This window comes from Aquarana catesbeiana, linkage group LG07 (assembly GCF_042186555.1).
Source record: "Aquarana catesbeiana isolate 2022-GZ linkage group LG07, ASM4218655v1, whole genome shotgun sequence".
In the NCBI taxonomy this organism is placed as follows: Eukaryota; Metazoa; Chordata; class Amphibia; order Anura; family Ranidae; genus Aquarana; species Aquarana catesbeiana.
The window spans coordinates 62,105,863-62,119,677 of record NC_133330.1 but is presented as its reverse complement, the minus strand read 5'-3'; the positions used below and the strand labels follow the sequence as shown (position 1 = coordinate 62,119,677).

Below are 13,815 nucleotides of genomic sequence, written 5' to 3'. Positions count from 1 at the left end.
GAATGCAGGCTTTTGCTGCATTAAGGAAAGGTTTTAATAACAATTTTTTGTATTACTTGTTTGAGAGTGATGTATCATATAGTAAAAAGGCTGCAGGCATTCCTCCAAAATTTGAATTTTCTTACTGACATTTATTCTTCTGCATTGAAGTTTTGATGGATACAGGGATACATCAGACAGAACACACATTTTATCCTTCTGGCCATCAGTTTCAACTGTCCTCTCACACAAATTAATGTGGTTTGTCCATTGCTGCCTTCAGCCACATTGCTAGTCTAGCACCATCTCACACTGAGACCCCCCATTCATTGTCAGGTACCCATGGCCTCTCAGCCACAGAACCCCCCCCCCCCTTTTTTCATTTTCCAGTCGCCTCTCAGTCACAGGGCCACCCTTGTGTCAGGTTCTTGTTGACTTTCAGTCATAGGTCTTTGTCAGGCACCTGTCGTCCTCAACCACAAGCGTATCCCTCTGTCAGACCCTCCTACACTCTCAGGCACAAGCACCATCCTTTGTCAGACACCTGTGGCCTCTCCGCCACAGACACCCATTTCCTCTCAACGACAGGCGCCACCATTTGTAAGGAACCTGTGGTCTCAAAGCTGCCAGAAGTGGCGTGTTTTTTTTAATTTATTTATTTTTATTTTTTTTACCTCTTGAGGCACCAATCTAGACACAACAAACACACTGTCCTTAACTACCCTATTTGTCACAGTAGGTAATTTTTAGATGTGCTGGACCTCATGTATATAAGCTGTAGGTTTTTCCTCTAGCAACCAATTGTATTTTTTTTCTTCATGTTATACTGACCTGTTGCTCTGAACCACATTACTCCTTTTTCTTTAGTATCTCTTGTGTGTGGCTCCTTTTATATCTGGTTGAGTCACCATTCTCCATGCACACTCATTCATTCCTACAGAAGATTTGTAACCTGCCAAAGCTCAAAGTATTATCTGTTAATGGGAATAAGGATTGTGGTCTCACTGACCACAAAGGTACATTTACACTTTTTAAAGTAAATGATAGATATAGAAAATATAATGGCAAGTAAAATGCTGGATAGCCACATCATTGTTCTCTAGTGGGACATCAGAACTCTTAAGACATCCCACGATAGTGACAACTTTACCCAACGTTCTGTCTCTTTGCTGCTCTATCAGAGAATGTGTACATTTGTGTATAGAATACTATACAATGTCCTGCTTAGTGAACCAAAGATCTGCACAGATGTTGGCAGTGTTGACAATATTCGACATTCCAGACATATCTCTAGCTTGTCTAATAGCATCTACAATGCTGGAGACTGTGGTTATCCTGTCCAAGGTTTGGAAATTTCAGCACGTCTATTTAGAGATCTCATTTGTCTTTTCATTTCTGGCGGCTGAAAGCTGCTTTCAGATAACGCTAACATTGTGTTGACATGTTTTGGCAGAGGGTCTGGACGAGCCTGTGAAGCAGTTGGAGTCGTTGGATGGCGTGCATTTGTTTGAGTATTACCCCCTGAACCCTGGAAAATATGTGGCCACCATCACTTGGGGGGGTCATCACATCCCTAAAAGGTAAGATGAAGGTCTTGTCTTGTAAACATTTAATACCATGTTTGCAGTGGCCTTTAGAAGTATGTAACCTTAAAAGAAACATATGGTGTGCAAATGCAAAAATGTAATGTATGGTTCGGAATGATATGGAATGTGTATTTAATCTTATATTCTCATTGTCACTCAAGAATGCGTTTATTTCAAGTGGACTTTACTGTGATGGCCAAAATTATCTTGCACTTTTTTTTGTATAATTTTTTTTTCTTCTAAAGTAATTTTCATCCCTGCAATACTTGCATATATCCCCATATTTTATTTTTTTTATAGACCCTGCAAGTATAGAAAAATAATGGTTGATCTGTCAGAAATGTGCTCAGCTCCCAATGTCCTGTTGTGGGCTAACACAGGATTTTGTAGAATGGAATCTCAAGAGATGGTGTCAACCCTGCCCAGTTGTCTTTTGCTGAACTCCTGAATGACCACTCCCTCCCCCTCATTCTTAGGCGATCAACAAATAGTTTTTGCACTAGTTTAAATATACCTTTCCGTCCACAAAGTTGGACGGGAATTCCGAAAGACAAGAACGCGGTGACGTACAACGCGTACGATGAGCCGAGAAAAATGAAGTTCAATAGCCAGTGCGGCGCTTCTGCTTGATTCCGAGCATGTGTGGAACTTTGTGCGTCCGAATTGTGTACACATGATCGGAATTGCCGACAACGGATTTTGTTGTTGGAAAATTTGAGAACCAGCTCTCAAATTTTGTGATGGAAATTCTGATGGAAAATGTCCGATGGAGCCCTCACACGGTCGGAATTTCCAACAAACAGCTCCCATTGAACATTTTCCGTCGGAAAATCCGACGCGGCATAAGAGTTGGTCTTTAAGACTCATGTCAACACGGGTGATTTTGTAGTAGTCTCCTAAGCATATTGCTGGGAAATAATGAATTATAGTCAGTTAAAGGTGTCACAGAAATTCCACTCTCCCTTGATCATTGATTTTTTGCAGTGTTTGGAATTGCCAGTTACTCGTGCTACCTATTGCACCTGCTTATGATCATAGCACACCAGCCTAGATAACCATTGTAATGCCAAATCGGCCGTGGTTCAGCAGTGTTGCAAATAACTGCATTTGGGAGCCAGGCTGTGTGTGGACAGAGGCAGGTTACAGTTCCGTGCATTTCTATGTATGGCAGCTCAGCTGCTGTGTATAAAAATGGACAGAGACCTGTGGAAAAATGCTGCCATGTTGCATTTTTCCACACTGCTGTGCTCCGCAGCTGACAGCTGTGAGTATGGGGCACATAGAACACCATTGTTTTATCTGTGCCCTTGCGGAGAGCTATGTTCTCCTAATGCAGAAAAACACAGCTCTGTTTACAAGTGTGAACTAGCCCTTCATCTTTGTCCTGCTGCCTGTTCCAGTTTACGTTGGTGCCATGATCATTGCCACAAGTTTCCTGTTTCAGGGTGGCTTCTTTCCTTTGCTGTGCCCTATGGAGCCATGCTTATATGCAGGGACAATAGTTGTCTCTCTACACTGTGTGCATCAATAGAAAAACATAGCCCCATGGCCCCCTTCTTTCTCCAAGCTACCAGGCAGGCTGGAGACTACACTATCCACAGTTAAAGCATTTGTTACCCCAACATTTCCTCTTCCTGATATGTGGCTGTTGTACCATGTACTTGTATGAAGAAGTATCCCGTTCTCTTTGTATTGCTTCCTTTGTGTGAAATCCCTGGTGTTCCTGCCGGTCCCCCTGCTTTCCTATTAAAAACTGACCATATGAAGCATGAGAGCACAGAGTAGTCAGTTCTCTAGCTGTCCTGGCAACTCGGCCTGCTCTCCTCCAATGATCAGACTTATCCTGACCCCCCCTGCACAGCCTTTCACTGGGAACATCAGTGTGCTGCCGTTTCTCCTCCCCCCAGCTCTTATGCAGCTGAGAACAAAGGAATGTGATCACTTATAAAGAAAGGTATTTCATTTTTTTTTTTTTTTTAATCTTTACACACGTTTTACCTTTCATTTATATTTTAAACTGAATGGGTTGTTTTACAAGGTGATCGTTTACAGTTACTTTAAAGTGGTGTTCCGGAGGAAATTATACTTTTTAAATAAAAATACCCCTATAATACACAAGCTTAAAGGGGTTGTAAAGGTAAAATTTTTTTCACCTTAATGCATTCTATGCATTAAGGTGAAAAAACTTCCGACAATACTGCCGCCCCCAGCCCCCCCGGTTTTACTTACCTGACACCTCGAAAGTCAGCCGCTCGCTCCCGACATCCATTAAGCCGCTCAGCCTGGCCGCTGATTGGCTACAGTGGATGGATTGAAAGCAGAGCAGCCATTGGCTCGCGCCGCTGTCAATCACATCCAATGACGCGCCGCGCTGGGGGGCGGGGCCGAGTGATACAGTGAGTGGCTATAGCCGCCGGCTGTATCACGGGAGCCCGCCCGCAAGAACTAACCACCATGCGAGGGAGCTCGCATTAAGGTGGTTAGTTCTTGCGGGGAGGAGCTGAAACAGCCACCGAGGGACCCCAGAAGAGCAGGTTTGGGGCCACTCTGTGCAGAACGAGCTGCACAGTGAAGGTAAGTATAACATGTTTGTTATTTAAAAAAAAAAAAAAAAAAAATTACCTTTACAACCCCTTTAATGTATTCTAGTAAAGTTAGTCTGTAAACTAAGGTCTGTTTTGTTCGTTTATAGCAGTAGTTTGTTATTTTATAAACTTACAGCAGGCCGTGGGCATCTGAAGCCAGACTTTATTTCTTCCTGGATCTCATCCTTGCAGATCTCACACATGGTCAGTGCAGCTCAAGCAGTGTAATAGGTTTCAGGTCAGGTTTCCATAGCAACGGCAGTGTCAGAGGAAGTTGCCACCCCTTCCCAGAAGGCATTGCAAACAGGAAATGATGCGATGGGCCACGGCCAGGGAGGAGGAAGTGAAAAATGAATACAGCAGATATACAGTAGGTGCTGAGAAAAAAAATTAAAAAATTTCCAATTCGTTTACAGTGCACAGTTTAGTGAGGGATGCTGAAGAGTTGTAAAAGTGGGTGGAACTCCACTTTTACTCTTTCTTGTAAAGACTGGTAGTTCAGGAAAGCAGCACTGAAAGATCAGGAGTCAGCAGCATTGAAAGTTGTAAACCGCAAGGGCCGTCGTATGAATTTTTAACAAATAGTTTTCTGGGGAATGTTTATTGTATTGTACTCAATCTGTTAAGCTAAAAAAAAACACTGCAATTATTCTACTTTATTGAGAATATAAGAAGTTAGTGACAGGGTTGTTTTTCAGCAATGTTTTATGCTTTGCAATCAAAACACAGAACGATCCTGGCAGCAACCTCCAGGTTACTAGGTTACAAAAAATACCAGAATGCATCTTAGGAGAAAGAGATCCTAGTTTCTGTTATACAGAGAAAATCATTAACCAATCCTGGGGTTGATCATTGTGTGCGCACTATGCAAAGGTCGCTGGGAACTTTTTTTTCTTTTACACAAGTCTTTTATTCTAGTAAGATTTAGAAATAGTTTGGAAGCGTGCCAGATAGGGAGACAACATTTATATTAGGGCCTCTGTAACAAGGGAAGAGTTTGGTTTAAATGATGTTCAAAGGCTTAATAAGGCCTCATGTACACGGCTGCTGGTAAACGGACGTTTAGGAGCAGTTGGGTGTTTTTTACTGCTGCCCCGGAACTCTCCTCTGTTATTTTATCAGTACATGTACACAGGGGCGTTTATAGACGTTTTCAGGCAGCTGAGCAAAAAACATGCGTTTGGGATGGATGTTCAGAGGTATTTGAAACACCAAACGCCTGTAACAGCTTGTAAACGCGGTAACTCACGTTTAGCTGCATTTAGTTTACAGGCGTTTTTCATTTTTGGCTATTTGAAGAAAACATAATTTAAAAAAAAAAAAAAAAACGCTTCTAAACGAAAACGCAGGAAAAACGGACGATTTAAATGTCGGTTACTATCTGTCAAGTTAAATCGTTCAGGAGGGGTTGTAAAAACGTCCCGTGTACATGAAGCCTAAGACCCCATACACACTATTGGGTTTTCTGCAGATTTTTGTCTTCAGATTTACCAAAACCATGTAGTACAAGGGCCTGCCTAATTGCATACAAATTGAAACTCTTAAGGTTTGACCTCATATTATATGGTTTTGGTAAATCTGAAGACAAAAATCTGCAGAAAATCTAATAGTGTGTATGGGGTCTAAGGTTCTATAAAGTTTCAAAAAGGAAACATTTATTTAATTGATCAAGATTGGTTCATGGACCAGATTAGTTGGAGTAAGCTTAGCAAATCATAAGGAGCAGCGACATTCATTAAAGAGAAAGAACCTAAAAAAAAAAATATTAAAAGCCAGCAGCTACAAATACTGCAGCTGCTGACTTTTAATAAATGGACACTTACCTGTCCTGGAGTCCAGCAATGCTGAAGCCGATCAATCGCTCGGCTCTCGGCTGCTGCCGCCGCCATTCTTTGTGAGGGAATCAGGAAGTGAAGCGTTGCAGCTTCACTTCCCGGTTCCCTACTGCGCATGTGCGAGTCGCTCTGCGCGTCCTAAGTGGTCCCATTTGTTTCCCAGGGAACAGCGGGGGGGGGGGGTTTGGGGGTGCGGGAGGGGGCGTGACTCCCCTCCGCCCCTGAAAGGTGCCAATTGTGGCACCGGAGAGGGGGAGGAATCCGATGAGCGGAAGTTCCACTTTTGGGTGGAACTCCGCTTTAACTAGTTATGGACAATCAGAATTAATCTTTCACTTATCTCACCTAAATAAACTGAGATTTGATTGGTTTTTGGGGGTTACTGCACTTTGCATGTCATCAGGTCTGCTTTCCAGTGCTCTAATGTAAACCGGTTTGAACTTTAGGGTAATAAACTGCAGGTGGATATACAAAGCAGGTATCTAGTGTGGATGACTATATATTTTTGTACCTGCCCGAGCAAAATAAAGGCTCTGAAACCCAAGTGCTTTTAATTGCATATAGCAGCTTGAGTTCCTTAAGGTGGAACTATACCCTTCAATACTCACATCCTCTCTAACTATGCAACATCCACAAGCTCCCTTGCTGGCACTGACACGTTCTGTCTGGCTTCTTCCAGGTTCAGGGCCTTTGGGTATTGGCTGGAATGGGATGATGTAACTCCTATGCACATACGGAGTTATTTCAGCCGTCTCCTGTGCCATGCCAAGAACGTTCATTCTAAAGCATCTTGTGAGGGGGGAGGCACCTTTTTATTGCAGGAGTAACATGGTTTAGGACATCGAGGTTGGGTATTGTATGGAGTGACATAGTGGGTCTCTTCGGCAATACAAATCCTTTACACTCACAAGTTTTTCGGTTCAGGTCAAAGTTCCACTTTAAGTTGTGTTTGGCTCCACCTACTCTTGCTTGCCATACAGCACTATGATGGGCAGCCCCTCTGACCATAATGGAGACTTGGGAGGTAAAATGGGAAAAGACAAAGCACTTAAGTGGATTCCATTTCCTCCTAGCTGATGTTCCAACCATTTGTAATTTTTTTCTTCCTTTAGGGAGAAATGCTGGAAAACTAAAAATGGCATTTAGGATAGCATTAACATTTTTGTTCTGCAATTACATTGTCCATACTGTATACATGATTACTTGTATTTTTTTTTTTGTCCCCTCAGCCCATTTGAAGTTCAGGTGGGGCCCGAAGCAGGACCTCAGAAAGTACGAGCGTGGGGCCCTGGTCTCTCTGGTGGTGTCGTTGGAAAATCAGCAGACTTTGTAGTGGAGTCCATCGGCCCAGATGTGGGTTCATTAGGTAAGCATCTAAAATTTTCAAATACATACACTATATTACCAAAAGTATTGGGATGCCAGCATTTACACGCACATGAACTTTAATGGCATCCCAGTCTTAGCTGGTATGGTTCAATATTGAGTTGGCCCTCCCTTTGTAGCTATAACGGCTTAAACCTTGTGGACAGCCTTCCTAGAAGAGTTGAAGAGTGTGTCTATGGGAATGTTTGACCATTCTTCCAGAAGTGCATTTGTGAGGTCAGGCACTGATGTGGATGAGAAGGCCTGGCTCACAGTCTCTGCTCAAATTCATCCAAAAGGCATTCTATCGGGTTGAGGTCAGGACTCTGTGCAGACCATTCATGTTCTTCCACCCCAAACTGACTTATCCAGGTCTTTATGGACCTTGTTTCTGCACTGGTACGCAGTCATGTTGGAACAGGAAGGGGCCATCCCCAAAGTGTTCCCACAAAGTTGGTAGCATGAAATTGTCCAAAACGTCTCAGTATGCTGACGCCTTAAGAGTTCCCTTCACTGGAACTAAAGGGCCAAGCTCAACCCCACACCATAATCCCCCTCCACCAAATGATTTTGAGTAGTACACAAACAAGACATCCCAATACTTTTTAATAAAGACTTATCTGCACTGATGGTTCTGTGACTGCGTTGCTACAGGATCTTCATTTCCCTTGTGACAAATCGTGTTTTTCCCACTATATAGCAGCGAAGCAGTTTGTGGACTAATACACATTTTTATCTCCATTCACACACTGAGCCATGGCTTGGCCGTGCCCCCTCCATCTCCCAATGGCTCCCACTGCTGCCAAAAGCCAATCAGAAGTGCGAGTCCCCAGGTAGGCAAGGCTCTTGTGGACGTTGCTGAATCGAGAGGAGGCTCAGGTAAGTATGGGGGGGGGGTCTGCTATGCATGAAGGTAAAAAACCTTGTGCCTTTACAACCACTTTATGTTCCAAGCCACCCTGCTTGCTAGCCTCACAGCACAGTATTCTACACAATTCTAGCTGGATTGCTATGCTCACTGCCATCTTGCTGAACATCTTCAGGGCTTTGCTACAAAGGTTGATACTTCAATATTCCTACTATGTGGGTAGCCAGTGCTCGAATTCAAAAGGTACAGGAGCCACAAAGGTTGCATGGATTGTATTGCAAACAGTTGCAGCATTTAGTAATCACTTGCAGCTGTCAGATGCCACTCTAACAAAGAAACAGGATCACAGAGGAGAAAAGTGGAAGGTTATAGGAGACAATACAGCACATGGAGAGAAATGGGTCAGAAAAAAGGCAGTCATTAAAGAAGTCTAGCTTCCATTTGTATTAATGAGTTTTTGCTTCCATAGGGGACCAAGTACATGTAGTATCTTTTCCCATCATTCCGTGTGCTGTCTAAGGCTAGCTGTTAGGTTGGACAGGCCCCCCTGCTCCCTTCACAGACGTCCGACAACGCAGCTAGCAAGGAGACGGTTGCTATGACAAACAGCACTTTTTTGTCTTCAAGCACTTGCCCGCTTACCTATAACATTTTGGATGACAATCATCCCTCCCCCTTCAATCCTCATGAGGTGCTGGTTTCGAGTAAGTGCCTGGAAACAGAAGTGCTTTCTGTCAAACTAGCGGTCTCCTTGCTAGTTGTGTTGTCAGATGGTTGTGGAGGGGTTGTCTATCCAATCTCACAGCTAGCCTTCGACTGCACCTGGGAAGGAGGAAAAGGTACTACATGTGCTTCGTCCCTTAGGGAAAAAACACATTAATAAAAATGGAAATGGGACTTCTCCATTAAGAAAAAAAGGCAAAGAAAATGTTTTATAGTGATTACATAACACCTTCTTTCTAAAGACAAAAACAAGCTTTCAGGGTATTTTACCATATACAGGCCAATTTCAGGTAAAGCAAAGAATTTCAACACTTTTGACACTTTTTGGGGACCGGTGACACTAATACATATGTACTAATGACACTGGCAGGAAAGGGGTTAGCATCTGGGGTGATCAAAGGGTTAAATGTGTGCCTGACCAGTGCTATACTACTGTAGGGGAGGTGCTTGTACTAGGACAAGACATGGATCGGTGCCTCTGCTTAGCAGAGACACAGGATCTGTAGTGACGGAATGGCAATCTGTCTTGTTTACATAGGCAGACCGTCGTCCTGCCTGTGTACCGAAGCATTGGCGGGCGCAAAGGACATAGAGTCCGCCATAGCCGCCAATCAGCTCAGGCGCCCCATACCTGGAAGGTCAGGATTATGTACTATGTGATTCCACACAGGAGAGCCACCTTGCCGCTATATATATATATATATATATATATATATATATATATATATATATATATATATATATATATATATATACACAGTAAACGGTCGGCAAGCGGTTGATAGGGTGCAGTAGGGTTTGGCCAGTGGCCTGTCATCAACTCCTTGGGTGACGAATAGTCTCCTTGTGTTCTCCAGTGTCAGCTCAATAGGATCAGTGGCAGCGGCGTCCTCCCCAGCCATCAGGCAGCAGCACCACTCAGTGTCAGTGGCGTCCTCCCCAATGATCAGATGGCAGCACCATCAGTGACAGTGGTGTGCTTCCCAACGATTGTGTGACCGTACCAGTCCTGTGACAGTAGTGTCTACTCCCAAACGATCAGGGAGGCAGCACCAGTCAGGGACAGTGGCATTCTCATGTACCAGGAGATGTCTGCTATGCCGCCTCTCTGCGACCCTGATTCACTGGTAAAATGTACAGTTGCCTGCCTGCTGCACGGTCTGTCTCCCACAATATTTTCACTACATCTGTCCTGAACCATGGAACAGACCTTCCTTTTCCTCTTTCCTGGTCATGCTGGGATGTGTAGTTCCATTGCCGATTTGACACGCTGGCTCAGTCTATCTGGGTCTAGATCCCTATAAGTCTCAGTTCCTCCCAGCAGGCAATTTTTGTCCCAGGATGCACAGTAGTTTATATCCATTTCCTCTGTTCTCTTGGTGGTGGTCTCTCTCTCTCTGTCTCTCTCTCGCAGCAATAATAGCCTGGTCTGTGGGGCTACAAATGTAATCCATTGTATCCTGATTCATAGCTTATCACACTTTTTGACCTGTGACATTTTATTGTACTTTACAATGTCCTCATGCTTCAGACTGCAAGGCGACACCACACTTTGTTTCAAGAATGCTGCACTCAGAACACATTCGCTTGCATTTTTACTAACTCCAATCCAGGGATGTTTAAAATTCAGAGATGCCAACAATATTGTGGATTTATCTGTTTTGGCAGAACGTTGTAGGTGAGGGAACACCAAGGAGAGTATTAGCATCTTTCAGTAGGGAGACTTTGTCCTTGAGTTAGTAAATGCAAATATCTTTAGTTTGGCTGGAGTTTACTTTTGAGATGACAGAACAGTTGTGGTCTTCGTTATGTTCATAAAACATAAACATTTTTTTTACTGTTAAGTGTCCTTCCATTGCTCAATTTAGAAACTGGATATTTTGCCTGCATATTGGAATTACTTTTGGGTTAAGCCCAAATACCACACAGTTTTTGGATCATTTAAAGGACAAATCAAGAGTTTTTTGTATCTAAGCTATTGCCATTACAAAACCCCTTGACAAAATCGGAGAAACATCCCTCCCTGTGCAAAACAATTAGACAGGCTTCATATGTAGTAATGTTCCATGCACTAAAACCCACATTACTGCAATGCAGGGCGCATGCAGTGTAGATTTGTACTTTTTGTTTGATTGTCTTTGGAGGAAGCCCATACTAAACAAATGGGCTGCCTTAACAACACACACCTTAAAGTGATTGTAAAGGCAGAAGGTTTTTTATCTTCATGCATTCTATGCGCAAAGATAAAAAAACTGTGTGCAGCAGCCCCCTAATACTTACCTGAGTCCAGTATCCAGCAATGTTGCACAAGTGCCTCGGCCGTCCGGGACTCTCCCTCCTGATTGGCTTAGACACAGCACCCGCGCCATTGGCTCCAGCTGCTGTCAAAGTCAGCCAATCAGGAGAAAGATGGGGTGGGCCGCCCGCGGCTCCATGTCTGAATAGACACAGGGAGCTGCAGCATGGCTCGGGTGCCTCCAAAGCAAGCTGCTTGCTGTGGGGGCACTCAGCAGGAGGGAGGGACCAGAGAAGAGGAGGATCTGAGCTGCTCTATGTAAAACCACTGCACATAACATGTTTGTTGTTTTTATACAAAAAAAAGAGACTTTACAATCACTATAAAGTGCTTATTAAAGCTTCAACTTTAAAAAAAAAAATAAAAAATGACCTGCTCTGTGCAATGGTTTTGCGCAGAGCAGCCTCAATCCTTTCTCGGGTCCCCTGCTGGCACTCTTGGGGCACTGGTGCGTTCTCGCTTGCTATAGGGGCACTGGTGCATGCTCGCTCCCAAGCCCTGCTCTTTGCATCCATAAGACACAGAGCCATGACTCGGCCCAGCCCACTGCTCAGTCCTCATTGGCTCACTGGCTGTGATTGATTGACTGCTGTGGGAACCAGTGGCTCCCGCTGCTTTGTCAGCCATTGAGGAGAGAAAGACCTGGGACAGCCGAGGCTGCCGTGCACATTGCTAGATCAGCAGGGGGCTCAAGTGAGTAGTGGGGGCCTTCAGCCTTTTTTTTACCTTAATGCATTCTTAAAAACCTAATGTAAAGCAACTCCCAGCCTCCCATTGGCTGTGATTGGCCAGGTCCGTGATTACGTCACTCCTGCGTGTGCAAGCGGGAGCCGCCGGTCACGGCACACGGCCTTGAAGAAACAGCACGGGCGACCGTTTCTTCAGAAAGCATGTGCCGATGATGGCAGCAGGGCATATAGTGAATATCTCCTAAACTATGCAAGTTTTGGAGATATTTACAGTATTTACAGGTAAGTCTTATTATAGGCTTACCTGTAGGTACAATTAAAAAGGAAGACTTTACTTCCGCTCTAATATTCTTGCAACGTACATTGATCACCCAGAAGGGATTGTTTTTTTTTCTCAACAAAAGCATTACTTTTTAAGTCTGTGTAGACTATATAACAGACACAAAGCAGCTATTGATAAGTGGAGCATTTATTTTACTGCCTCTTGCTGTAGGATAGCGCACTGGGATTCTGCTATTTTCCTTGTCATTCTAAAACAGAAGATGATGGGTCTTGTTTGTGTACCAAGATAGTAATGCACAAAAACAGCACAGTAATATCTGTTGAATACCAGAACTGGTCAGAAACGGGCCATTTTTCCGACACTTTACAACAGTGGGAGCTACTCAGGACTCACAAAAGAGCCCACATGTCTTGCATAGTTTTAATGTGAATGGCCTTATTGTGTAGAATCAAGACTGCCTCACCATAAAAGTTGCCTTATTATTCTACTTACATTCATAAAATGCCACAGCAAAATATCTCAGAGAAAATGTTTTGGTTACTAGAAACACAAATTTGGGTTTAAAAGATAATTGCAGTGGGGTACATTTTATAGAACACATACTCCATTTAGGGAGGTTCTATGTTCATGCTTATGGCAACTAGACAGTTATTTCCCTTACAAAGTTATTATGGTTTGTCCCTGCTGGGGAGAGTCATTACTCTGTTTGTCTTCTGACCACTGTTGCAGGCTCTGTGAATGAAGCAGGATCTATGAATGGATGAGGCAGACCTTTCATTCATTCATCCTCCTGATCTCTATTCATAGATCCCTTTGCATTCATAGAAGCTAAAGTGGGCAGCACAGTGGCTAAGTACTTAGCACTTCTGCCTAGCAGCACTAGGGTCATCAGTTCGTCTACCAACCACGACACTACCTGCATGGCGTTTTCATGTTCTCCTTGTGCCTGCATGGATTTCCTCCCACACTCAAGACATGCTGATAGGCTAATTGCTGCTAGTATGTGTGTGAATGAATGTAAGTTAGGGACCTCATATTGTGCCTTGAGGGCAGAGACTGATGTAATATATATATAAAGTGAGTGCACCCCTCACATTTTTGTAAATATTTTATTATATCTTTTCATGTGACAACACTGAAGAAATTACACTTTGCTACAATGTAAAGTAGTGAGTGTACAGTTTGTAAAACAGTGTACATTTGCTGTCCCCTCAAAATAACTCAACACACAGCCATTAATGTCTAAACCACTGGCAACAAAAGTGAGTACACCCCTAAGTGAAAATGTCCAAATTGGGCCCAAAGTGCCAATATTTTGTGTGGCCACCATTATTTTCCGGCACTGCCTTAACCTTCTTGGGCATGGAGTTCACCAGAGCTTCACAGGTTGCCACTGGAGTTCTCTTCCACTCCTCCATGACAACATAACTGAGCTGGTGGAGGTTAGAGACCTTGCGTTCCTCCACCTTCTGTTTGAGGATGCCCCACAGATGCTCAATAGGGTTTAGGTCCCCCTCCCTGGTGTCATGTGACTCATTAGTGTTACTAGGTCTCAGGTGTGAATGGGGAGCAGGTGTGTTAAATTTGGTGTTATCGCTCTCACTCT

General features: G+C 43.7%; 1 protein-coding gene across 5 annotated transcripts in view; it reads left to right on the top strand.

Annotated features, from left to right (window-relative positions):
- FLNB (filamin B) overlaps positions 1–13,815 on the top strand; it is a 329,582-nt gene that overhangs the window by 173,757 nt on the left and 142,010 nt on the right. For all 5 annotated transcript variants that reach the window (XM_073592228.1, XM_073592229.1, XM_073592227.1 and 2 more), the window contains exons 10-11: positions 1,433–1,559; positions 7,215–7,351. In XM_073592228.1, the coding sequence (XP_073448329.1) occupies positions 1,433–1,559; positions 7,215–7,351 (264 nt within the window). The remainder of the gene's footprint in view (positions 1–1,432; positions 1,560–7,214; positions 7,352–13,815) is intronic.